The sequence below is a fragment of the Canis lupus genome, chromosome 12, assembly GCF_003254725.2.
Source record: "Canis lupus dingo isolate Sandy chromosome 12, ASM325472v2, whole genome shotgun sequence".
In the NCBI taxonomy this organism is placed as follows: domain Eukaryota; kingdom Metazoa; phylum Chordata; class Mammalia; order Carnivora; family Canidae; genus Canis; species Canis lupus.
Genome location: NC_064254.1, coordinates 19,482,380 through 19,509,834, shown reverse-complemented (window position 1 = coordinate 19,509,834; position 27,455 = coordinate 19,482,380). Strand labels below are relative to the sequence as shown.

Genomic DNA, 27,455 nt, shown 5'->3' with positions numbered 1-27,455 from the left:
CAAGAAACAGCCAATGATTGATGAGGGCTAATTTGTGGTGTTCAAGCAGGAAGAGATAGGGATAAGGTCATCTGTGTAGAGGTTAGCTTGGGAAATAGGGAAGATGAGGAGGATATAAGAAAGAGTGAATATTTTAAAACATTAGGGGTAAAAGTGGGAGGATTAATTCTCTGTGTCCTTAAATATATTTGTGAAGGACATGACTTGGTCATGATGGTAGAAAGAGAACACCAAAGCCTTAAACAAACTCTTCCACTAGAGGTGAATGAAAGATGGGTTGATTAACATGGAAGGCTTGATTGAGATTGGAGATAAAGCACTTGTGATAGCACCAAATAACACAGTTCTTGGTTATAGATGGTTTTATTCTTTTTTAATGATGTGGTTTTCTGTAGGTTCTTAAACTTCCAGGAGTAAAAGCGATGGAAGTGGATGCATTAGCTTTGCCAAATTCAAGGATTTTATACATGGATATGGACAGAAAATGAGGGATGAAAGAATGAGAGGTCAGAAAATGCTGATGAGAGAGAGTCCAAAGCAGTAATGGAAGTAAGTAGCCATTATGTGAGTAATGGAAGGAAGTCAGGAGATAGCTGATAGACCAAGGCTAAAGTTTCAGTGAGGTAAGCAAATAGATACAGCAGGAACATAAATACAAATAATTTTTAATTAAAAAGTGTAGTTTTTGATTGGAGGATGAGTTTTCTTTTCTACCATGTCAAAGGTGGAGAAATGAAAGGGCCAGGATCCAACATTAGAGTGGTGATGAGGAGGATGGTTTCTAAGTGATAAAATCAATTACATGCTGAATGTTGAAAGTGATCTCAATAGCTTATTTAGTCCAATATCATTTTTAAGATGGTAAGTCTGAAGTTCTTTTTTTTTTTTTATAAATTTTTATTTATTTATGATAGTCACAGAGAGAGAGAGAGAGAGGCAGAGACACAGGCAGAGGGAGAAGCAGGCTCCATGCCGGGAGCCCGACGTGGGATTCGATCCCGGGTCTCCAGGATCACACCCTGGGCCAAAGGCAGGTGCCAAACCGCTGCGCCACCCAGGGATCCCTAAGTCTGAAGTTCTGAGAGCTAAGGCAACTTGTTTAAGAACAGTTGATTTTGGGGGCGCCTGCGTGGCTTAATTTGTCAAGCTTCCACCTCTTGATTTCAGCTCAGGTAATAGTCTCATGGTTGTGAGATTGAGCCCTGTGTAGGGCTCTGTGCTTATCCTGGAGCCTACTTGGGTTCTTTCTCTTCTTTCCTCTGTCCTTCCCCCCTAGTCATATACATTCCCTCTCTCTCTTTATCTCTCTAATAAATAAATAAAATATTTTTTTAAAAAGAGCAGTTGATTTTGGCAAAAGTGCTAGTAGAACCCAGTTCCTCTGTTTTCATGTGAGAGTGTGTTTAATAAGCCACAGGGTTCTATACTTGAAACACTGTAAAAGAGGTCACACTATTACAAAATGACTCTAGATAATGCTTAGAAATTAACAAACCAATATGGATACTTCGTCAAATAAATCCATAGTGTCAAATTCTGGCAGCCTATTGTGACCAATGACTTGTACATCAGAAAGAAAATGTAATCCCAGTGACATGTGACATAAAAAGGTCACATTGCCTAGCACCAGCCCTTGCTTAACTCTAGCTAATTAGTGGTGCAAAATTTTTGGTTAATTCAAGTGGATGGACCTCAAGGCAATACTATTTATAGAATTCAGTCTGATAGTTACCCTCTATGTTTTAATTAAAAATGTTTTTAGTATTAATCCACATGGTTTGAAAATATAAAAATGATTTCAGAATCACTTTGGAAATGACAGAATCATGCCTTGACTGATATTTTCACTCTTAAGTTCACCCACTATGTGGGTGATTTTGGGTGACTACTGGGTAATACATTGGTTTTATAGCCAACGCAAAGATCATCAAGTTGTGGCAAGGCTATTGTACGAAGATGTCAGGAGAATAGTATTTCTGATAATTCACTCAATCTTTGGCAAGTACTAAAGTATCTGAAACTCAGTTTTTTCATCAGATAAAGGGAAATACCCTCTCTCATACCCACCTTTTATAGTTGTTGTAAAGAGCAAATGACAACAGGTAAAATGGAGGCAAAGTACACAATACAGCAACTAAAATATGGCTTCAGATGCTGACTCTGCCACTGAGTAAATGGATGTTCATGTTATTTAACCTCTCTAAGCATCAGTCTCTTCATCTGTAAGATATGTAATGCATGCAATATATCTCTTCATACAAGTATCTATATTCTCATGTAATAGCAGGAGTTATAATTATTTGAATATTAAAAGGCACAATACAAGGGTAAAGTTCTTTTACCTTCCAGTTCTTGTTGAAATCTTGCTGCAATCCAGGCAATCTGATGAAATCATGTACCTAACTTAATGACCTTCTTGCCTCATGTTTAATTCATTCCCCTCTATGGAGAAAGTACTGGGAATACTATCATCTATTTGGACCTTACATCTGTTTGTCCCTCTCCTTCTCATTCACTTTTTGCAATGAAATAGCTTATGTCTTTATTTGTGGTATTAGGATTTTAGGAAGCTAAGGATATCAACTTTACTGAAAATGAAGGGAAAATGGAATATCTGAGAAAATGTAAGTTCCTGAGTGACATATGGCAACCTTGATACCCAGTCCTTCTTGGAAAGCATTTTTAGGAAAATTTCCTTAGAAAATTTTAAATATATACCTTTGGGGTGCCTGGGTTATTCTGTCAGTTAATCATTTAACTCTTGATTTTGACCCAGGTCATGATCTCAGGGTCATGAGACAGAGCTCTATGTCAGGCTCACATGCTAGGCTTGGGCATGGAGCCTGCTTAAGATTCTCTCTCTCCCTCTCCCACCACCACCACTGTGTGCTGTCTCTCTCAAATATAAATATTTTTTAAAAAATAATAATAATAATAAATTAAGATAAAGAAGCTTAAAAAGGACTAGATGTGGATTGGTGAATGGAATTTGGATAGAATTCTGGATAATGGACTATGGTTAGAATTTGGATATGTGGACACGGAGAGCTCACATAATACATAAGAGGTGTTAGTATAGCAGATATAGTGGTGTTTGTCCTGACAGCAAGTTTTGTTGAGACTCCCCTGTATATACCACCTCTCACCCCAGCAGACTGCTAACTTATCATAGCACTTTTCTACTGAGTCCTTATATGGCTTAATAATCCTTTCTAAGACAGTATTTTGGCAGCTGCTGCCACAGATAGGCACCAGCCCTCAAAGTAAAACCTTTTTCCATGTGGGTTAGCTAGCTAGAACAAAGAAGTTACTTTGAAGAATAGTTAAGTGAAGTTTGCATAGAATACAGAGGAGCAATTGACAAAGGTTCTCGGGGTATAAGGTGAACCAAGTACCCGCAGGTTGATGTAAATGCAGAACAGGATCTCTGGATCATGAAGTTACAAAAGTGAACAGTCTTAGAAGCATTGAGAGACAGGAATAAAAATTTTCACATTTTAAAGAAGTGGTAAAAATTCTTTTATTTTTTCTTTACCTTATTTCATATGAGAACAAGTATGCTCTCAATGAAGTTAACAGTGGGAAATTTTTAAACAAATAAAAGGAAATACTTCTACACTTAGCATATAATCAGTCCATAGACTTTTCTGTTGGGGAAGGTCAGGGAGTCAAATGCTAAAGAGGAAAAGAAAAGAGAGGAAAATCTGGTTAATTTTATGACCAATAATAACATTATAATTATGCCCTAAGATAAGAATAATGAAGTTGAAGCTTTGGGGCATAAAATGATCGTCTCAGAGGAGAGGGAAGGAATTCTCCCACTCTTACCCCTAACAATTTGAATGGCACCAGAGAATTGGCCAGATGCATTATGGGCTATAGTTTTTCTCAGGAGGCAGCTCCTATTAACCTATAAAACCATTCTTGAAAGGCCAGTGACTAGTGTTATCTGGAAAATCCTGTCATTTCAGGAGAAATCAGCCTTGATTCCAAGCAAAAAGAACTTTGTAGTTGGTGGAATGATAAACTTTCCAATTACGGAGATGGCCTAATTTTGCTTTTGACCCAATATGTGCATTTCTCTAAATATAATATTCAGATAACTAACTTAGTGTATGGTACTAGATGGAAATAGGCTTTTGACACAGAGCAGGTCCAATAGAAAGCACATGATGTATCCCTAAGGAATTATAACTATGCTCTTGCTCTTTTCCCAAACTTTTTTCAAAGTATAAACCAGGTACTTAGAGCTTCTACTTTTCTTTCTTGGCATGCAGTATGCTGCTTGCTTTCTTGTATTCCAGACCTTAGTGAAACTGAATTTTTAGCTGTCTCTAAGAGCTCCCAAGTTAGTTTTGAGCTGGCTACAAAGTGGAGATCATTTAGAGTGTAAACTCATCTGTAGCCAGTTCTCAGTGAACTTCCAAGAGAGAGCAACACTCTCACTAAATGGAGCCTCCTTAAGTGGTAGGTATAGTCTAGGTCAGAAAATCTGGGCATTCAACCTTTCCTCTTAATACTACTTCTAAACCAACTGGGACCTTAGCCTTGTTTGTTCTTTATGTCTGTGTACTTATTCGTTTCATTTGCTCATATAAAACACAGATATTGTGTGATACAGAGTAACTGACTCCAGTTAACAGATAACCCCCAAATCTCAATTGTTCAACAAAAGGACAACTTTTTTTTTTTTTTTCCCATTCGCATCTCAACCTAAAGAAGACTGGGTGGCTCCCCTGGCAGCTGTGATCCTGGTGACTCAGGCATTTAGCTTGCTTCTAGTCTGACTCTGCTATTTTGGGGTCCCTACATTCAGCTTCAAGTCCAGTTTCTTTATTTGGAAAAAAGAAATGATAAAAACATACCTCTCAGCTTGGCATGATGACTAAGTAAAATAAGACATGATGAATGACTCCTGCAATACCTGGCCCATAAGGACACATCCATAGAATTTTGATGTTTCTTCCCTTTGACTGTAACAGGCTCTGGGACAGGAGCAAGACTTGCCAAGATAAGTAAGGTGGATATCTGTACTCTGATTGCTCATGATGAGTTCACTATCTGAAAAAGAAAACTGTTTTTTTTTTTTTTTTTTGTACTGGAAACTTGATTCTAAGTAAGTTCCATGACGGCAAGCATCGTGACTATCTTTTATTTTTAACTACATATTACCAGAGCCTAGATCATTATCAGGATAATTATTAATGCCCCAAATATAGTGTTAAATCAATGCTTAAAATGGCAAACCTGTACAATGAATTAGCTAGAAAATGATACTCAGTTCCTGTTTTTTTCTCATCACCCTCCCCTCCTCCAGAATTTACAAAGATTCAAGATGATAAGATAATGCATAGAATGATTATTGATTTCCTGATTCCATACCAGACTTCATCCAAATTGAAGAGTTCATCTTGAAGTATCCCTACATGTAAACCATAGTACATGACTGTTAATAATTTCTAAATCTTACATATAGTTGAGTATAACTAAAATTTTTCTTAATCAGTTATTCTTTCCCATGTTGAATCTCTAGATAGTGTTTATTGGTATCTATAGATATATTTTGTAGTACCTATTCTTATAGCTCCAGACACTACTTTGCCTCCAGTTTTTATACAGCCCTTGCTATGAATAAGCCATCTTGTCTGAGCTCATTGTGCATCTCAGTAGTCTAGTTATGTTTTGTTCCTCCAAATTAAGTTTCAAAATGTCCTTAAAACTCTTTTATCCTGGTGAATTGTTTGTACCAGTTTTTAAGAGGAGCCATTGAACTTGAAAGGTAACTTGGAAGTAGCTTACCTGGGAGCCCCTGGTCCAATATCTTACTTGTAAAAAACCTAACAAATTATTTGTTCAAATGACTGAACAGTACCAGGTTAACCTCATCACGTGTACTATCCACTCTCCCCCCTGGCTCATACCTATTGCCCTCAGTGGGCAGATTGCTTGGGTTGCTGCCTCTTTCAATTCCCTTTCCCCTGCAGTATGTCATAGACATTAATGCAGTTAACTTTTTTACAATTTTTCTGTAGGTAAATATCCATGTATATTGCTTTATAATGTATGATAAGTCAACTGAGATGCATGGTAGTCTGTTGTCAAAGTTATCAAGGGTAAGAAGAATATAAATCAGAATTGCCATCTTCAAACTAGTGTCCCTATCCATCAGATCACAGCACTTGTCTTGGCAAGATACCCTTTGGCTCTCCCTTTGATGGCTGACACTAGGAACATGATACTCTTGTAATGGCCTCTATCACTTCCTGCTTTCAAAGAGCAGTATCAGTGGCAGGCTGTCCCATCAACTTGTACTTCTGTGAGGTTGAAAGAGACCATGTTGTTTTCTGCCAAAAAAAAAAGGACCTGTTTCTTTTTCCCCCAAAGGAGAAGATCTGGACATAGCAAAATGAACACGTAGAGCCAGCTGTATGCATTTTCTACCGTATTAGAACTGCCAAAGACCAAATGCAAGAACTCATTCTGAAAGACATCAGCATGCCAATTCTGGGCTTACAGAAATCTTTTTCTCTAATTATTTCAACAATCTTCTGTACTCAATATATTGAAGAAATTTCATCTTTACATGGCAAGGAAGGCAGGTTTGTGGAGATTTGTGGAATAAGTTTTCAAAGAGCTTTAACAAAGAAGATTGATTCTCAGGTATTAGTTGAAGGAAATATTGAGATAAGCTATATAAAGAAAATTTATGTTTAGAAGGGGAAAAATTCCAGCCAAATATTGACTGAGAACTCAAACATTTCATGTCCTCATCATGTCTCCTGAGTACAAAAAAAGAGAATAAAGTCCTCTTATGCTTTTCATTCCTTTCCCTAAAGCAGGATATATTATGTATGTGCAGAGAAAAAGATACACATGAGAATAGTAAAGATTCTGTATCCATCAGAGTAGGCTAAGTTAGGATGTCATAATGCACAACTTGCAAATCTTGATACCTGAAAATAACAAAGGTCTATTCCTTGCTTATTCTTCTTGTTTATCTCTGGCGGGGACCCAGGATGAGAAATAAGCCTCCATCTTGTACTTTGCTGCTCACTGCTTCAGAGACAAATTTAGAACTCTTAGAGCAGGGATTGGCAAACATTTTTTTTTTTTTTGGCAAACATTTTTTATAAAGGGCCAGACAGTAAATATTTCCAACTTCAACTTCAAGTCCATAGAGCTTCAGTCACAATTACTCAAATCTGCTATTACAGTGCAAAAGTAGTTTACATTAGTTTATAATAGGTAAACAAGTGAATATGGGCCCAAATTCACAGGGCCCATCTGTCTACCATTGCACGTGGACTGTTCCCCAGTGGCCGACTGCTCCTGCAGGTCCCCGTGGAGCCGCATGTGGCCCCCACGAAATCGCACCACCCAGCGGCAGAAGCTCCCTGTGGAGAGCACATGGGCTTCGTGCTTTAACAGGGTCTCCTTATTTCATCAACTTCAACTGGTTTAAAAATATGTTCATATTAGTTCTCTGGAGTGTGTAGGTGCTCCAGAACAGGCTGTCCACCCCGGGGGGGGGGGGGGGGTGGTGGTGGCGCTCTCGGGGACTCGGTGGGCCACCTGGGCAGCAATCGCCGGGTCCTCCAGGTCGGAGCTGCCTGGCCTCAGGGGACACGGCCTCACTGCACTCCTCCCCCTGGAGCTCATGGAACCTCCTGGACCTCACGTGGAAGTTGGATATTAAGTCATGGGTTTGATAGCCAGGCGGTTCATATGCACTCTCTGTTCCGTACATTAACAGCTTCCTGTAATCCTGATGTTTGTTTTTGTACTTTTAAAAAACTGAGCACAGTGAAAAACAAACAAACAAAAGTTGCTATTTATTAAGACATTGCTGTTAAATAAGAACAGCTGACTCAAATCATTATACATATATCATCACAGATTAGAAAGTTTCTGAAAAGATATATCAGGATGGGCTTCTCTTGTGGCTCAACTGCATTTTAAATATTCTCTTTAGAAGTCTGAGTAATGGTGCAACCTATATAGCAGGGCCTTGCCCTTTCTGTTCCCCAAGGCAAAATATCCACTTCTGGGAGAAAAATCCATGGTATGAACAACAGAAATAGTCTTCTTTTTAATGACTGGGAAGTTTGAAAATACTGTACAGGAGGGAAGGTGAACCAATCTGACTGCTTCTTTCATTTCTTCTGAAGCAATTGCCAAGATTTCTGTAGTAGGATTGAAGGTCAGAGAAGTAACACCTGTAACCAAGTTTCAATAAAACTTTATTTACAGTAGCTAGTGGGCTGGCTTGAGCCTATGGCCTATGTTTTGCCAACTCTTTCAATTAAATTGTATGGCCCCCAAAAGTTGCTTGTTACCTCTGCTCAATGATTGATGACTAACAAATGATTCTACTCAACCATAGGAGGATAGGGAAGTACAAACCTGTCACTTCCTGTGACAAGCCTAACTTGTATAGATGTTGATACACATACACAGAAAATGATGAAGAAAGAGCTGAGCAGTTATTTTCATAGTTCCACAATGCTTGATGAAGCTACTGCTCTTTTAGAATTTCTTTGCCCTCTCAGTTTTCTCCTTAACTCAGCAAAACAGACTTTAAAAGGTAGCAGTGTTCATTTTCTATTTAAGAGGCAGTAGGAGTGGCCAGTCAATCACAAAGAGCACTGCTCAGCTCTGTGTTTATTCATCCTTGGTGGTGCTGTGGGGTGCAAATAGCTGGGGTTATCAGCTGCATAAAATCTTCACGTTTGCAACTCCAACAGTGAATCAGGATATGCATCCTAGGAGCCGATCTTGGGAAAGGACTTGGATGTAGTAAGGAAGATGTCTTGTTACATGACATTCTTCAACAGTGAAGGTCCTAGGGCACAAAGTTATTTTCTCACAGACCAATTTTGGAGACATTTCCTAGATGTAGCATTGCAGCCTGTAACCTGGAGCAATGATAAGATGGGGTTGTCTGTTTACTTTACTATATATGGAGTCTCCATTAAGTCTATTTTACCACAGGATGATGTCACTTTATGTATTTGGTTTTCTAGCAAAACTCACCTCCCCAAATCACAATCAACCCTATTTTGCCCGCTCCTGGCTCGTCATTGTTTTATAAAGCCAAATGGTTCCTTAACTTTGGTTGACATACTTCTTTCCATTTTTAGGTACTGCTCTAAAAGCAAAACTGAAAGAGTCCATTTAATTTTGCACAGTTCAAGTCATTCATATTTCTGACTTTCTCCACAGAAACAGTTGACTAGATATATAGAAATATATATTTAAGTGCATTTCTCAGTTAAAACAGAAATTAGGAATTTATTGTGTAGGTAGTAGACTCTATAAGTTGAACTATCTCTGTTATATTAATTATAATCTGCACCTTCTAAAATGTTAAGGTGCTTTCTTGCATATTATCGCACAAACAAAACATGTTAGTGAAACATTTTAATAAATAACTTTTAAAAAGATAAAAACAGAGAGTGGGACATAGACTCTAAGATCTGTTGTTAGTTGGGGATAGCTCCAACTTTTATTCTCCTAATCAATGATTCTTCTATTGAGTATGAGAAGATTCTAGAGGCAAAAGTTACTTGACCATGACAAAGAGCACTACTTTAGAAAGAGTGAAAATAGCCTACAACTCAAAAAATATTTTCAAATCCAGATGATATTTTTATTAACAATGTACTACATCGTATAATTAATTGCAATTGACTTCAATGAAAGTACTATTATGGTTTTCCCCCACAGGTTTTAAATTTTATTTATTTTATTTACTCATGAGAGACACAGAGAGAGGGGCAGAGGCATAAGCAGAGAGAGAAGGAGGCTCCCGCAGGGAGCCTGATACAGGACTCAATCCCAGGACCTGAGGATCACAATTTAAGCCAAAGGCAGATGCTCAACCACTAAACCACCCAGGTGCCCCTCAGGTTTTAAATTTTATTTCCCAGATAAGCTGCCAATATCAAGCTATCCTAGAGAAGAGCTCTAGTGGTTTTAAACCACTATTTTCCAAGTTTCTTTGTTTGGAATAATAATAATGACAACAATAATACATATTAAGTCCTAGCCACTCTTTGATCCTTTTATCCCCTTCTCCAGCCTCTGGCAACCACCGTTCTATTCTCTGCTTCTATGAATTTGAGTCTTGTAAATACCTCATAGAAGTATTATCATGCAGTATTTATTTTTTTAAACTGGCTTATTTCACTTAGCATAATGTCCCCATTTATCATTTATGTTCAGAGCCCTTTAAAACACACTTAATTGTCACAGCTACCTTATGACATACCATTTTTCTTCCCACTTTGCAAAAGTGGAAACTGAGGCACAGTGAAGCTAAGTTACTTGCCTAAAATCACAGAGAGTAAGTATCAAAGTGAGGATTTGAATCTAGGCAGTTTGGACCAGAGTCCATAAGAATAACTATTAAGCTATAAGGTCTTTCTTTCATAGGGACATCTGGGTGGCTCAGTGGTTGAGTGTCTGCCTTTGGCACAGGGCGTGATCTCAAGGTCAGGGGATCCAGTTTCACATCGGGCTCCCTGCAAGGAGCTTGCTTTGCCCTCTGGCTATGTCTCTGCCTCTCTCTCTCTCTCTGTGTCTCTCATGAATAAATAAATAAAATCTCTTAGAAAACCCAAAAGACAAAAAAAAAAAAAACATCTTTTTTTCATAGCTGGAATAATGAGGTGGTTATTGAGATTCCAGTAGAGGAGCAAAAACATTTAAGGACTTAAACCAACGAATCCATGTAACTGAGAAGAATCTTTGCTTTTTTTTTTTTTTTTTTTTTTTGTACTTATCAGAATTGACCACAAATTCCCCAAAATAGACTACTTCATTTTACTGGGACTGTAGAGATAGAGGGAAAATGATGACCCCCCCCCCCCCTTTCTTTCAACAACCTTTTTTGAATAAAGGAAACATGAAAGAAAAGGAAGCCCTCCTAGGCTCTGGTTTACTTTCAACAGGTAATCAGTGGGATGGGGTCACTATTACGAACTCTCCTCCTTCCTACCTGAACTACCTCCCTTGGTCTTTCTTTCCTAAGTTCCTTTGGAAACGCTTTACCATACCTGAGTTCCCCTACATGACACTCTTGCCTTGTGAAGAAGAGTAATATAAAATATCAGGCAAAGGTTTTGTATTCCCAGCCCAGATCTTTATCTCAGAATAAAAGAGGAAAATTTATCTCTTGTGAATCATGGGCACTGAGAAGCTGGGAACATTTTACTGGCAGGGAGGGTTGGCAAAAACAGTCCTAGTGGATTTCAAGTTTATTTGACTAATTCTTTCACCACTTGTCAAACGAAACTACTTTTGTTTAGGTAACAAAACAAGCTGTTTCCTCTGCCATTTCTCCAGTGAGTAGTATAGGCACTTGTGGCGAACACACATTACTGCTAACTGTTATGATGTTTGCTGTCAAATTCATTTATTTATACAACTGCTGTAAAAAGCCTGAGGCCCATAAGCAGCCATGAAAGATTTCAGAGTCATGGTGTGGGGTCATGAGAGGGAAAAAAAAAGTCTCCACTGGTTATGAGAAAGGAACTGACACAGGAAATGGTCACATATGGCGCAGATTTATTGTGTCCGGGGCTTCCCATTCAAATCTCATTACAGCCACAGCTCAGAGCTGGGCATGGCACAGTCCCATTCATTTTAGTTTTGGCATCCAGCAGAATTACTGCTGCAGCTTCAGACCGAGGGCTGGAGAGGTGATAAGTTTATCATTCTGGGGAAAGAGCATGCTCAGATTGTATTTGTAACGAAGGCTGTTGGCTGCTCCTGACTTTAATCTAACCCCTGAACATCACTGTGGTCAAAAATGGCAGGCAAGGGTTGCTAGCAAAAGGAAATCAGAGGGTAGAGAGAAAGGGGAAGTGAGGTGGAGAATATTACCAAACTAATGAAGGAAAAAAGCTAAGATTAGATGGAAGGGTTGAAACCATCTTGCATTTTGCAGGGTTTTATTAATTTTTTGATTGGTGAAAAAAACAGACATTCTGCTTATAGACATGTACATTTCTTTCTTGCACATATTTTCTAAGATCGTAGATAGTATATCTGCTTTGTAGCATTTTCTTCACCTGTAACCTCTCTCTTTCAACATTATTCATTATGAATACTTGCAGCACTTGTCGGTGCTGTTTCAGACTAAACGGCACTGAACGTTATTAATTTGTGATGAGGGTAGTAGCAAAAAAGGCAAAAGGAGAGTGGGAAGCATCTTAAAGAATACTACTTTTTTTAGTATGGCTACTGTAGCAACCTACGTCTATTAGCACGTTTGTTTCCAACATACATCATTTCATTTAAACCTATCCATCAGCCTATGGGTTGGATGCTATTTTCAGTCTCTTTTACAAATGAGTTAACTGGGTCAGAAAGAGGGTAAGTAACTTGCCCTTGGTCTTGCAGGTAGAAAGTGCAATGCAAATCTCTCTGGCTAGAAAAATTGATGTCTTACCTACCAAGCTGTTTTTCCTGAACTTGCATTTACTTTGGCTGTTTTCACTGTAGTAGTCAAAAAATAAAAGTCATAATTGAGACCATACCCATTGGTGTTTGCAGGGCAAATCATAATACAACAAAATAACAAAAATATAAAAGCATTTTTAGGTCACTTATTTTAAGTAGAATATAGATGACATTTCAACTTAGTAAAAAAAATACAAAGTAGTCTTCTGGAATTGATTTGAATGGACTTATCTATAAAAATAAGTGTTGTTTATTTAAAAAGAACAAACAAAAAAAAGATTGATTCAGAAGAAGGATCTATTTGATATGTATCTAATGCTCATCCCTCATCTTCATTGTCATTTTATCACATACTTTCATTTTCTGATCATTTTTCCCTCTCAAAGTAACATTTCTATTAAAAGGACCCAAATATTTGGAGATACTCATCAAGGGATCTTAGTAAAGATAGAAAGATCTTTCACCAAAGGCCATATGGGCATCCTGCTTCAGGTAATGGTTAGTTTTATATAGTTTTCCATTTTTTTCAGATTAGGTTGGAAATGTATTCCCATCAAAAATAGACCTAAGTTCAAGGACTTTGGTGAGATTCCTCATGAAATTGTGGCAAATCCTATCATCTAGAGCCCCTGAAGTCCATCTCCCATTCTGTGTGCCTACAGAGGTGTGCATTTCTCATCTAGCACCTTCCTCTTCTGTGCAGTATCTTCAGTCCTGTACTGCTATTTCCACACCAGGACCTCTCTTTTCTGCCCGCTCAGGACTCCTACACATTGGAAGCCACTGCACCACGCCGATCACCAGCTATAAGAGTGCTGTCTTTTTCAGTAAGAATGATGCCAGAGGAGACTACATTCCTAAGCACCACTGTTCAATGAATTATGAAAGCCAAGCTGAAAATACCTTAATTTTGAAGCTTCCAGTCCTGAACTTTGAATACATTAATTTTTCAATTTAATAAACTTTAAATTTCTCAAATTACATTATCTTATAATGCCATCTGTGTATGTGACTGTACATATATACATATCTATCTTATCTCTTTTATGATTACTAGTACTACCATATTGTAGTCACTCAACAGAATTTACAAACCTCTAATTCTAAAGCAAGCCTATGTTTTCTGTCATCCATATTGAATCTATGATGCATAAGAGCATCATTCTCAATTCACCTTACAGATAAAACGCACAGCCATTATTTCTGAAGTTTAAAAGATAAAACAGAACTCTTAGCAAGAATTCCTCATTCTAAAAAAGTGGATAGTTTTTGTCTATTATTTTTAGTATGACCAAAATGTCTTCCTTCATATTTCTTTCCAAGATTTCAGCTACTCTCTTTGTATATTTAGGAACACAGCTTTGAGATTTTGGAGTCTCCCTTCATAGCCTGAAGGTCTACAACAACATCTATAAATGGGGATCAATTCAACCTGTCTACACTTTATTTGATCTGTGGCCATTTATATTTGTTAAATTAGAAATAATGAGGTGTAAATGTTGTTTGACAGAAAAGAATTGTAAATGATTTCATTTCTTGAAAATAAGAGAATGATTATATATTTTGCTTTTGTCAAAATCTCCTATACTTTACTGTACCATGAATTGGGAAATCTATCACAAAATGGCTAAAAAAAAAATATTGAGGGAAATGGTGATGTTAACCTCGAGGAAAAAAAATCATTAATGTTGATGTATTTCATTCAATTTTAAACATATAAATTTTTTCCTTTTGTTGAAAGGGGAAGATGGAAGGATTCTATGTGCCTTTGAGTCAAAACATTTATTTTAAAAATACTTTTTTTTCTCTTTCCTTCTGACCCATTTTTCTAAATAAAGGATAGAGGTTGTTTCTTTTTTTCCCTTTTCTTTTAATTTTTTTTCCTAGCAAAGACGACCCCTTTGGCATATTTTCTTTTCAAATGTGAAATGAGGTGGAAAATCCTCATTTCACGACAGGAAGGACAAATATTGACACAAAGTTAATATTTGTTAGAACCCTGGAAGCAACCTGAGTATACATACATACTCACACACACACATACCTTCTTTTTTTCTCCTCCTTCACCAGACATACCTAATTCACTTTTTTTCTTGGTTGTTAGGTCTGAGGTCTCCAGTCAAGGGAGAGGAAGATGGAGGATATTGTATGTCTAGGACGTTCTAGGATGTTAAAGTATACACAAAGCCAAGTGTTCATGTGCACACATGCACACACAAATACAACCTGCTTAATCTAATTTCCCCCACTTAGAGAAGAGCTTCTGGACTTTATCACTGTGCTTGTCCATCTTGAATGCAATAGCATATGCCAAGCCAATACTCACTGGTCACTCAGCATTTATTAAGTCCTGTCCACTCTTGCCTGTTTGAGAGGAATGCCCTGGGGTGACTGGGCGGCCGGCCCTGACAGGCTGTGTCACTTATCTCTTCACATTGATTATGAAAGTCAGCTGTGGCCAGACCTTGCTTTTTTTCCTCTTCTCCTCTCAGCCCCTCTTACAAGCACCCCTGCCTGGATTTTCATGAGGAAATAATCAGATTAGGCCTTTCACGGTGAGTTCATATGGAGTTCTCTTTCTCCAGTGTGCTACTAACTGAATAAACGTGTTTAGTGGTAAATTGTAAATGACATTATGATTACCAAAGCCAGCATGGGTTTCATTTAAAAGTGATCAGAATTGCAGACCACAAAAATTGTGACTGGCAGATAAGGCCATTTGGAGAAGTGGGAAAAGAAAAGACAGAAACAAGTGAGAAAGATAATCATTACTCAAAACTAAGCCTTCCCCAACTGAGAGAAGCAAGAGGGAAAGAAATCCAGAGGAAGAAAAGATGGAACACTGTTGGGAAGGGAAGCCAGATTGTCACCGTGAGCTTCTGCCAGCTGTGGCCAGGACAGTAAATGATGATGCCTGCTGGCCGTGTGCACACCCTTCTCTTAAGTCCCGTGTTTTCTCCCCTACAGTTAAGAACCATGCCCATTTAGCAGGAACCTTAATGCATTGCTTACATATGCTTTATTTTGCCTCGCATTAAAATTAAAATACTAGAATTGATTAGCTCTGGAGATGACTTAGGAAAGTGGATGGAAAGAGACTGATGAACCACGCTGTCTCTTAGTGCTAAATTCTGGAGGAATAAAAATAAAATTTCTTATTTATGAACACCAGGGCTGCAAGTTTGGCTATAAAATAATAATCAATGTTACTTGCTGATAATCTTTAGACTGGTGCCTTTGTTAAATGTGTGGTTGTGTGTTTAGAGTTCTGGGATAGTATGCTAAAATATTAAGAAGACCAAGTGGCAATATAAAAAAGCAAATGGACTCTCACCAAATATATGATGTGACAAATAATAACCAATCACTGAAAACCTCTCCATAAGTTGCTCTCTCTCACTGTGTTGAGAGAACTCCTGATGATTGTGGTACTTCTTGGCCAGTATTACTCATCACAGCTGACTCTACAACTAAATACAACTCAAAGTGAAGTTATTTGGATTATGTTGCTTTTCTTTTCCCCTTTCTCCTCATTATTGTTACTACATAATTATAAGTTAAAATTGTGAGTCAGTTTTTTTGTCTATGAACTAGGAATAATAAACTTGCCATGTAGAAGTTTTAGGTAAAGAGGGTTATGGAAGGAAAAAGGAAGGGAGGAAAGAAGAAAGAAGGAAGGAAAAAAAAATAGAGAAGGACGGTAGGATCACCAATCCGATGGCTTGAGGATATCTTCGTAGGGAAGTAAATCTTCCTCTACTATTCTAATCTCTATCCCATCCTGTTCCCCTTCCAGATACCACTTCCATTAGGCTGTGGACCTGCTGTCAGATATTTCTATACCTGAAACTTTCCTGAGCAACCATTTTATAGTAGTTGAAACAACCATGAGATGATCATCTTCTGGCCAACAAGACTAATTTAAGCAGTAACTAGAGTCCCCAGTTGACAAGCTGTGAAATCCATAGAACCCTTCTGATAGTGTCCAACTTCCACACCACATTAGAGAGTATAAGGGTATAGTGTATTTTGTTTAGCATCCCTGCCTTCCGACAATCGCCATCAGAAGTCCACCACACGTTATTTACACCTCCAGAATACACATGTCTTTCCTGATCATTCATGAGGTCAACCAACCTTTGACTCTCTTTCTCCAAATCTTGCTCCTGGTGCTATGTGAAATTAGCTCTGAAATTAGATTCAACAAACTGCTTTCTGTTTTCATAGTGTTCTTTAACCCTTTTGCCTCAAGCCTACCTATTATCACACTCTCAAATCTTCACATTTCAATGTTATTCACATGCCCTATGTCATATCCCTTAAGCAAAAACCCCTGCTTCTCTGTGGCTGATGTCATTAGGCTCACTACCTGTGTCATATTGACATGGTAGCCATTGCTTTTCAGTCCCTGAAAGCCACTGAAACTAGTTTATGGTTTCCTTGTCCATTCTAACTCTGTCATCACTCTTATTCCAGGTAAATAACTCATCTAAAACCTTGACTTCTGTGAAAATAAAGACTACTCAAATAAGAACAACCAAAGAATAAAATTAACCAAATCAGTTCATCTTAAAAAAAAAAAAAAAAAAAAAAAAAAGAACAGCCAAAGGCTCTTTACCTAGATTTGCTATAGCAAGCGAGTTAGCCACCATCACTTGCATTTGGCAGAGGCTCAAAGGCAGAGAGAGTGAGAAAGCTTTATGGTGGAAAAAAGGAAAGATTTCAGGTATATCCTGATTGGGTGCTGTTTTTGGCATGGGGAAGCTGGAGGTGGGCTACTTAGAAGTGTGACATCCTATGCAATTGATTAGAGGCATGTGTTTGGCTTTCTTCATTTGGTCCTCAGTTGGAGAGGGGGAAGTTGACAATTATTAATCAGGTGCTAGCTATTTGGGGCTGATTTTTTCAGAGGTTACTGTTTGGTCATCCCGGACTAGATACAGATAGAAATGTGACCTTCCTCAACTGGTTGTGCTAATAATAAACCGGTTTCTTGGCTTGGTCACTGCTGACTATGAATCAGAGTTGTTTTCGTGTATGGTATGGCTATTGTCTGTTGGTATATTCAGTCTCTTACTGTTCATCTCATCTTCAAGGCTTCTCTAGGAGAATACCTGGCACAGACAAAGTCTTCCATAAATGTTGGTTGTTGTTATATTTTTTCAAGTATTATTTGTATATAACATCCCTTACTTCATTTCTCTCCTTTTGTAGCTGAGATGTGCTATGCTTCATATGATTGGTTCTTTGAAAATATCTTTAATACCTGTGACCCTCTGCCCCTTCTTCTCAGTCACAGGCAGAAACCTAATCTCAGTGAACCCAGTCATCCTGTTTTCCCATGATATCTTATTAAGCATATCCAAGGCATTTGCTCATTGGCTCTCTACAATCCAGGCTGACTTACTGTGAAGGTGGTAAAGTTGAGGTTTCAGGGTCTTTGCTTACACAGGCCACTATCAAGATTCCAGAAGGAATGCTAGCAATGAGTTTGCATGGCCCTATGTTTTTTTTTTAAGGTCATTTATTTATTCATTCATTCATTCATAAGAGACACAGAGACAGAGAGAGGCAGAGACACAGGCAGAGGGAGAAGAGGCTCTGCATGGAGCCTAACATGGGACTCAATCCCAGATCTCCAGGATCACACCCTGGTCAGAAGGCGGCGCTAAACTGCTGAGCCACCTGGGCTGCCCATGCATGGCCCTATGTTTTTTAAATTTATTTTTATTATTTTTTTAAATTTATGATAGTCACACACACACAGAGAGAGAGGCAGAGACATAGGCAGAGGGAGAAGCAGGCTCCATGCACTGGGACCCCGACGTGGGATTTGATCCTGGGTCTCCAGGATCCCGCCCTGGGCCAAAGGCAGGTGCTAAACCGCTGTGCCACCCAGGGATCCCCTGGCCCTATGTTTTTTTGTAAAATTTGCAAATTTGAGATATTTTAATGAAAATTTAAGCTAACACTCTCCTGGCTCTAAATTCTCCTCCATCATAAGCACTGAGAGGGTGGGTAACAATGGATACAAGCATTTTTAAGATCTAGCTAACAGAGAATTGAGCTGGACATGCACTTGGTATGGGTGTAAAAAGGTCTGTTTTTTGTGATTCGAAATCACTTCTATATAAAGTTCTTACTAGCCATTTATGTCAACTTGCCCATGCTGTGATAAACAGGAGCCAGACTCTGGGTCTCCTGTGTTACAAATGTATCCTAAGGCATGAGAAGAAAGTGAGAGGTGGAGGAGAAGTAGGTTTTTTAATTGACCGTGCCACAAAAGTTATTCTATAAAAAGCTATTGAAATATTACAGCTCATACATGAGGAAAACTTCATAAGAAATTTTCCACATTTGACAGTTCTAAACATGTGGGCCAGAAAAACACTCTTTCATAAGCTGGACAGCCTGAAAATATAATTAGTAGATTATTTATTACAGATTTTTTACAGTGCTATTCCTAGAATAGCAAAAATTGTAGGGTGTATGATTTTGGAGGAAAAGTATTTCATTTGTTTTATATTTTGTCAAGAAGACCTGAAACAAAGAAGTAATTTAAGTATTCTATTTACTTACGTTGGATCAAATGTTTTGTCTTCCATCTTATGGGGGTATAGGAAGGAAGGCATGGGGGATAATATTTTATAATAACCAATGTTTCATGAAACTTTTTTTTATGTAACTTAGGAGATACTAATTATTGACTTCGTGGAGGTCATGGGAGTAAGTCTCCAACCAAATGTCTCAGCATCAGAAAGCATGTGTTCCTTTTAGTGAGATGTTCACACACAGAGCTTCAAAACACACACAAAAATGAATACATTAGGAATAGAAACAATGTGTGTAATTGGCATTGCACTACTCTGAATAAGGAAGGTAACTACGTTTAAATAAGCAAATAATTCCTACATATTTGAGTAGCCATATGCGCTTAGCATTTAATCTTTATCACATCACAACGCTTAATAATACAGAAAGGTAACTCACTCCTAACAATGAAGAGAGAAGAGACATAGTAACAAAATCTTCCTGTTGACAGGTTAAACATGCACAGGGAATTCAGTAAATGTTTATTGAATTTCTTGCCTGGTTTTTGGGGTTCATAATCTAACTCCTACAAAATTCCAACAGGTTATAAAAATTTGACAGTGACTTCTATTCTATCACCTTATACCTGAGCTTGCTTTGTAAAATAAAATAAATTGTAAAAAAAAAATTCTTTGTAAAAGAATATTTAAATCACATTAGAAATCCTCCATTTTTGTTATTTTAGCTTTAGAAGGCACTTGCCATCAGGAATAGAAATAAATACTCATTTTTCTACATGTGTATTTATATAATGAGTTAGTATAGGAAAAAATGCTTTGTCATAACATAATTCTTTTGCAAACAAATCAATAATATTTTTAGGAACATAAGAAAATTCATATAAATATAATCAGCCATAATTTCAATCTTATGGTTTCATATGAAATAGATGGATTTCTCAGTGTATTGAGCTTTGTCATATATTAAAGGGGGCGAGTCTCATAATAAATTTTTGTAGTATATTCTGTTATTGTTGTCATATGTTGGTTTAAAATGTATTCAAGCTATAGAAAAATAATCTTATAACTAGATACTTGGAAAGAATTGATAAAAATTATTATTTTTTAAAGATTTTTTTAAAGATTTTATTTATTTATTCATGAGAGACAGAGAGAGAGGCAGAGACACAGGCAGAGGGAGAAGCAAGCTCCATGCAGGGAGCCTGACGTGGGACTCAATCCAGGGTCTTGAGGATCACACCCTGGGCTGAAGGTGGTGCTAAACTGCTGAGCCACCTGGGCTGCCCTAAAAATTATTTTAAAAATAAGAGTTTTGAAAAGGACATTATACATCAATCAACTAATACATATTAAGAAGCATCTACTGTGTTTGAGTTATTGTGTTAAGCCCTGTGGTAATAGGAGATATAGTCCCTCACCTTGAGAAATAACCCCTTAGAAGCACTGACACTTACAAATTCTGTGTAATTTATCAAACTACTTATAGTTAGTAGCAGAGAATGATTGAGAATTGTATCAAATAAGAGAGTGATTAGTTTAGTTAGGGATAGTTCCTAAAATTTAGCAATCTGTAGAGATCACTTTAAAAGATGTTATATCTCCTGAATCAAAACCAGGAGGAACAAAATCAGACATCTATAAAACTGGATAGAATGTGAATGAATAATTGACATGACATCAACATGGCTAAAAAAGAAAAAAAAAAAAAAAACGTGTTAAAAGAAGGAGAGTGAGCTGTAAAGTTTAGAAAAGGAAAGTAGAGAATCCCTGGGTGGCACAGTGGTTTGGCGCCTGCCTTTGGCCCAGGGCGTGATCCTGGAGACCCAGGATCGAATCCCACGTTGGGCTCCCGGTGCATAGAGCCTGCTTCTCCCTCTGCCTGTGTCTCTGCCTCTCTCTCTGTGTGTGTGACTATCATAAATAAATAAATTAAAATTAAAAAAAGAAAAGAAAAGGAAAGTAGTGGTTTTTTTTGTTTTGTTTTGTTTTGTTTTTTTTAGGAAGGCCCCCTAAATATCTCATTTCAAAAGGATATATCTATAGTAGAGCTGTTTATCAGAATCTCAGGGCACAATTTCCATATCTGTTAAGATCATGGAATTAATTCCCTTCATACTGGTTCCATGTTTTTGAAAATAATTCTTGATTTACATTAGGGTTTCCATATTATATGACCATAGGGAGAAAACATATTATGTTAAAAGTGACCCTTCTTTTATGTTTGATAATTGAATCTCTACTTAAATTAATAATTTAGTATTCAATTTAGTGAATTCAATTACTTTAAAGAGTTAGAACAATTTGAATTTTCTGTTTTATTCTGTATCTGTTTTCTTTTTGTCTATTTCATCTACATTGTTGAATTTGTTAGCATGAAGTTTGTTTTAGTAGTTTCTTAACCTTTGTCTGTAGGATCTGTAGTAATAACCATTCATCCCTGAAACTGGTGATTTATGCTCTTCCTTTTTATCTTTATCAGTCTAGTGAGTGGGTTAAATAATTAATTAATATTTTCCAAGAATCAAATTTAGCTTTGTTCACTTTTATTTTTGCTTCTTTGTTTCTTTCTTTTCTATTTCATTGATTTCTGCTGTTATATTTATTATTCCCTTTCTTCTATTTACTCTGGATTTGTTTTGCTTGTTTTCTAAATTTGTAAGGCAGAACCTTAAATCCACAAATTTTGATGCTAAGATTTCATTATTATTCAGATGGAAACATTTTACAATTTCCTTCATAATTTTGACTATTGTTGCTATTATTATTGAGGCAAAATTAAACCATGTGGCCTACTCCTGAAGCAACATGTTGGTAATTAATTTTATGGATATCAAAGGCAGCTTTGGCATAGATTTCTAATCATATCATATGGAAGGAAGGAAATAGGAGAAGGCTAGATTATGCCCAAATGTAGTAATTTGATTTTTTGGTTCCAATCCTGAGGCTAAGTAGGACTAATGGATAATGCTATTTCTCTAAACGTCTTGATTAGCCCCAATCATCCTCAACTTGGGCTCTATTTAGTATCAATACCCCCAAATTACTACTTTATTCTTTTCCTCTTCTTGTATTTTTTAAAAATTCTTCATGTTTAGAGAAAAGAGAAAATGAAGACAATCATATAGTCTGACATCCAAACTTTTTCACACCCTTTCACAGTATACCTCTTCAATTTTAATACACCTCCATACAGGCACCTGGATGGTCAGTCAGTTAAGGATCTGCCTTTGGCTCAAGTCATGATCCCAGGGTCCTGGGATGGAGCCCTATGTCGGGCTCCCTGCTCAGCAGGGAGCCTGCTTCTCCCTTTCCTCTACTCTCCTTTCACCTCCCTCATGCTCACTGTCTCTCAAATAAATAAATAAAATATTTTTAAAAATACACGTCCATAAATTATTCCTTCCAGCCCCCTCAATCTACCTCTTTTTTCATTGACTTAAATATTATTATCTCCTTCTCCCCTATCCTTTTTCTGTTAGGGAGGCCTTAGTGATTATTCCTTTTCCTTAATTATTTGACTCAACTCTTTTTTTCACTGAACTATTATATCTATTATTACTCTTGATTTTTATTTATTTATTCATGAGAGACAAAGAGAGAGAGAGAGGCAGAGACACAGGCAGAGGGAGAAGCAGGCTCCATGCAGGGAGCCCGATGCAGGATTTGATCCCAGAACTCTGGGATTATACCCTGAGCCAAAGGCAGATGCTTAACTGCTAAGCTACCCAGGCATCCCCATGATTACTTTTAAATAATGTATATTATGTAACATGTACACTTAGGTTATCCATAGCTGTTATTTAATGTATGTACCCTTTCATATTTTATCCAGAGTTCTTTACACACTCAGTATCTAGCACACTTGAGTTCAATAAATGTTTCGTGAAGTTACAGATGATAATAAGGATGATAGATTGCAAATCATCTTTGAGAGATTGTGGTTTGTATATTACTTATTTTCTTTTATTTTATAGGTACATTTAGAGAAGAACAGAAATGTACATACCGAGCCCTGATACAAGGCTACATCTGCAAACAGTCTGACCAAGCAATTCTAATTCTTGACAATGCTGATGCCACTTGGGCAATGCAGAAGTTATATCCAGTTGTATCTGTTACGCGTGGTTTTGTCGACACCTTTAGTAGTGTAAATGCCGATGCTCCCTGTTCTACTTCAGGGTCTGCATCTACTTTCTATTCCATTTTACCTACCAGAGAAATCACCAAGATCTGCTTTGTGGATCAGACTCCCCAAGTGTTGCGTTTTTTTCTATTGGGGAACAGAAGTACCTCCAAGCTTCTTTTGGCTGTATTCTACCATGAACTTCAGAACCCCCGTGTTTTCATAGGGGAAAGTTTCATTCCACCCATTATGGTTCAATCAACTTCCTCATTGCTAGATGAGTCAATTGGTTCCAACTATTTCAGCATCTTGGATAACCTCTTGTATGTTGTCCTACAAGGACAGGAGCCCATTGAAATACACTCAGGTGTCTCTATTCATTTGGCCCTCACTGTGATGTTTTCAGTTCTAGAAAAAGGCTGGGAAATCATCATCCTTGAAAGACTAACTGACTTCTTGCAGGTTAGCCAAGATCAAATCAGGTTTATTCATGAGATGCCTGGCAATGAAGCAACCTTAAAGGCCATTGCTGACAATAAAGCAAAGAGAAAGCGCAATTGCCCAACTGTGACTTGTGCTAGTCCTTACAGAGTCGGTCAACGAAGACCTCTTATGACGGAAATGAGTTCATATAGGGTCCCATCACCAACCATTATGGAAACTGCTTCAAAAGTGATAGTCATTGAAATTGGTGATCTGCCAACAATAAGGAGCACTAGACTGATTTCATATTTAACAAGTAACAAATTACAGAATTTGGCTCACCAGATTATCACTGCTCAACAGACCGGAGTACTAGAGAATGTTCTGAATATGACTATTGGGGCCTTACTGGTAACTCAGCCAAAGGGAGTCACTGACTATGGGTGAGTACTAATTATGATAACATCTAGACAAGGGCTGATTTCTTGGGCACATATTGCAAATGTCAGTCGACTTCCACTGAATCACAGAACCTGTATGCTTAAGATAAGAATAAAAACTTAAAAACCAAAACAAAACAAAACAAAAAAAACAAAAAAACAAAACAAAAAAAAGAATAAAAACTTAGAGAGTCACTTATAGACTTAATTCTCAATTTAAAATTTTTTTATTAAATCTATATTTTTCATGACTATTCTATATTTTGTGTAGTTGAAAATGTTCTATTTTGGTACCTCAAAGTGAAAATCATGTAGGAAGAAATTTTTCCAAAGCAGCTTGTTTTCAGTTCATTTGTTCATTCATTTATTCATGTAATGAATTTAAGTGGTAAGCTAGATTCCTGGATTGCTAAGGTGAAACAGATATGATCTTTGCCTTAAGGGACAGAAACACTACCTATCACAATTGAACAAGCTACAAGCTAAAAATTGAGTATTGAGGAGGATGATAATAATTCTTCCTATAGAGCTGGGGAAGGGGCTAATGTTTAGGAAAAATTTGGAGGTGACTAGAAGTTTACTAGGGTAATGCAGTGACTGATTGGGTCTTATTTAGCCTAGAATTATAAAGCCCTGAAGAGGATGCCTTTGTCAAATTGTATGACCAGGAGTATTCCTGTTGCCAACTACATTTATGACACAGACCTGTATAAGATCTGTAACACCCCTTGTGCTATATTATTCTGACTGTAAACACTTATATTTTGGAATCCTCCACCAGATTTCTGTTAATAGATGTTTCAGAATTAAATTTATCTGAATGTTATCTGAATGTTATCTGAATTTAGTGAGTGGAAAAGCATGGGAAGTACACAATAAGGGAAGTCAAGTGTAAATTACTCTCAATTTTATAGATTGTGTTAGCCAACGGATTAATTGACTAGCCCAAGTTCATCTAAAGTATCTCTCATAAAGTAAAGACTGAGTCCCAAGCTTCAATTTTTAGCAGATGCAAAAGAACCGAAAAATGATAGCCCAGGTTGAGAGACAAAATGAACTTGTTATAATGCTTAAGAAACATATATAAATGAATATTGCTAGTTAAAACGGGCTAAAGGTGGGCAACATAGGTATTCCCTACAAATTTGTCATCACCACTAGAAAATAAGCTCAAACCAGTGCATATTTTCAGATGATACTGGGTCCCTGGTATAGGTAAGATTATTTATATTCTGATCTATATTATTCAATAGATTTTAAAGCATTCATATTCTTTTAGATTATTCTGATGTTACTGCTTTTTCATCTTATTTGTGGTAGTATTAATAAGCAATTGATATTTAATGGATATTAGTTACTTCCATATGCCATCTTCAATGAATATGGGATTTGGTCTAAAACAAAGTAAAAACAAAAAAAGACACCTTCACATTGTTAGTCATATTTAACTAATATACTTATTGCCTTTTTTATATATAGAGCAATATATCCAAATGAAAGCTCAGCTAGTGTTTTTGTGTCATACTTTACCTGAATTATAACATAGATAGATATTCATCTTCCAGACAGTACATTAATATGTATGAGAGATATCAAAAGGAAACTCAAGCAGTTTTTTCCCTTGAATTCTTGTTGAGTTGAAGGACTTTAGGAATTATCTTAGAATTAAAAAGTAAAAAAAAAAAAAAATTAAAAAGTACTCTTAGTTATGTGGATTGCTCAGAATCTATTAAATCTTGGCTATTTTTACCAACCAACAAACCTTCACCATGTCATCAATGTCATTATGCTATATATAATGAATGCATGGTAATATAAGAATCAAGAATATGAAAAAAAATGATGCCAGTGCATCTTAGCTTGTATTTAAATATCTTTTTCCTTTAGCCCGATTTCATTTAGATCCCATTGAGTTCTTATAGATATAATACATGTATGACTGACTGACTAGAGAGAAAAAGGGGCCAATCCATTGCTAAAATTTATTTAGATTTTATAGTATTGAGCTTTTCTAACAGGTCATCATTCCCAAATAACTGATTTTTGTGTGATGTATAAAAAAAGACTCAGTGAATATTTAGCCTTTAACTACAAGGAGAGAAAAGTCAGAGTAGAAGCAATGGATGTATAGCAGAGGAAGCCCAGCAAGGAGAATAGAACCAGTACCAGTTTAGGTACAGACACATATCTGTGGGCGATCTTTCTATTATGAAGAGATGAGACAGCTTCAGAGAAGAGATCACCTTTATGGCCTACTATCCATCATAGCCATCATGTTTTCACTTTTGACTCAGATATTTCTGATTTAATAAGAAGCTGCCAAACATGTATATTATAGCATCGATTTTCTGTTGGGATATGTTCTATTCCCTTATCTCTCTGTGTCCCTCTAGTATTTTAAGAGAGATTTCAAATGTAAGGCAAAAAGCAAATCTTCTGAAGATAAGGAAAAGCTGCTTCTTAAGTATATCTGAATAAATCTCTACAGAATAAGAAATGCCTTGTCCTAAGGGATTGAATGAAAATTAGCAAGATTTCCCATGGTCCAAAGAATTGCACAATATGCTAAACAACCCTGGAGCCCTATGCAGGCCTCAGGCCAGCCCTGTTTCTTTCAACTTTGATCAGTGTCAGTTGGGACTTCCATTGAACTCACTGGAGAGCCATTGACAAGCTAATGAACTGACCTTGACACAGCAGAATCAGCCCAGAAACGCAGGCCTTTCAATAAAAAACACCATAGATGTTCTCAAGAGGTTCACTCTTGCTAATTTAATGGGTTTGCATGCATTTCAACAAATTGAGGCCATATTGGACATTTACTTTTCAAGCGGAATACTACCTGCTTTCCAAAGTAAAAAACGAAAAAAGCTACCAATTTATTTTTGAGGAGGAAAAATGGAATTCGTTCTATTTTTTAGTTAAATGATACACTGTGAATTGGCCTCTCCTGGTCTTATTCTCTCCTAGAGGCATCTGGATTTAAATTTTGTCCACTTGGCTAAGTCCGTTCCAGGAACTTGTTTTCTACCTTCCAAAACTTCATTGACCTCTTGTCAATACTTCTCTCTTCTTCTTTGTCTTTATCTTTGTTAGTTTACAAAACCATTTATGCTAATGGTTCACACCATTTTATTTATATTTATGCTTTTCAGTAATTTCAGTGGAGTTGGGGGCACAGAGATAACCATAAATTCAATCTGCCCTTTTTAAACTAAGCATTCTCCACAGAAGTCTTATTTATATATTGTTTTTCATCCGGAATCCTGGCAGGACACATTTTATATTGCTTACCTTTCTTTCAGTAGGAACTTGATTTTTGCTCTCAAATGTTTCTCCTTTCTTTCCCTTTTCTCTCCCTTTCCCGTTTAATTAAAAAATATTTTTGGGATCCCTGGGTGGTGCAGCGGTTTGGCGCCTGCCTTTGGCCCAGGGCACGATCCTGGAGACCCG

General features: G+C 37.1%; 1 protein-coding gene across 1 annotated transcript in view; it reads left to right on the top strand.

Moving 5' to 3' along the window:
- The window catches only part of PKHD1 (PKHD1 ciliary IPT domain containing fibrocystin/polyductin), a 469,911-nt gene that overhangs the window by 398,682 nt on the left and 43,774 nt on the right, over positions 1-27,455 (top strand). Inside the window, 1 exon segment of the mRNA XM_025419015.3 lies at positions 22,991-24,005. Within this exon segment, the coding sequence (XP_025274800.3) occupies positions 22,991-24,005 (1,015 nt within the window).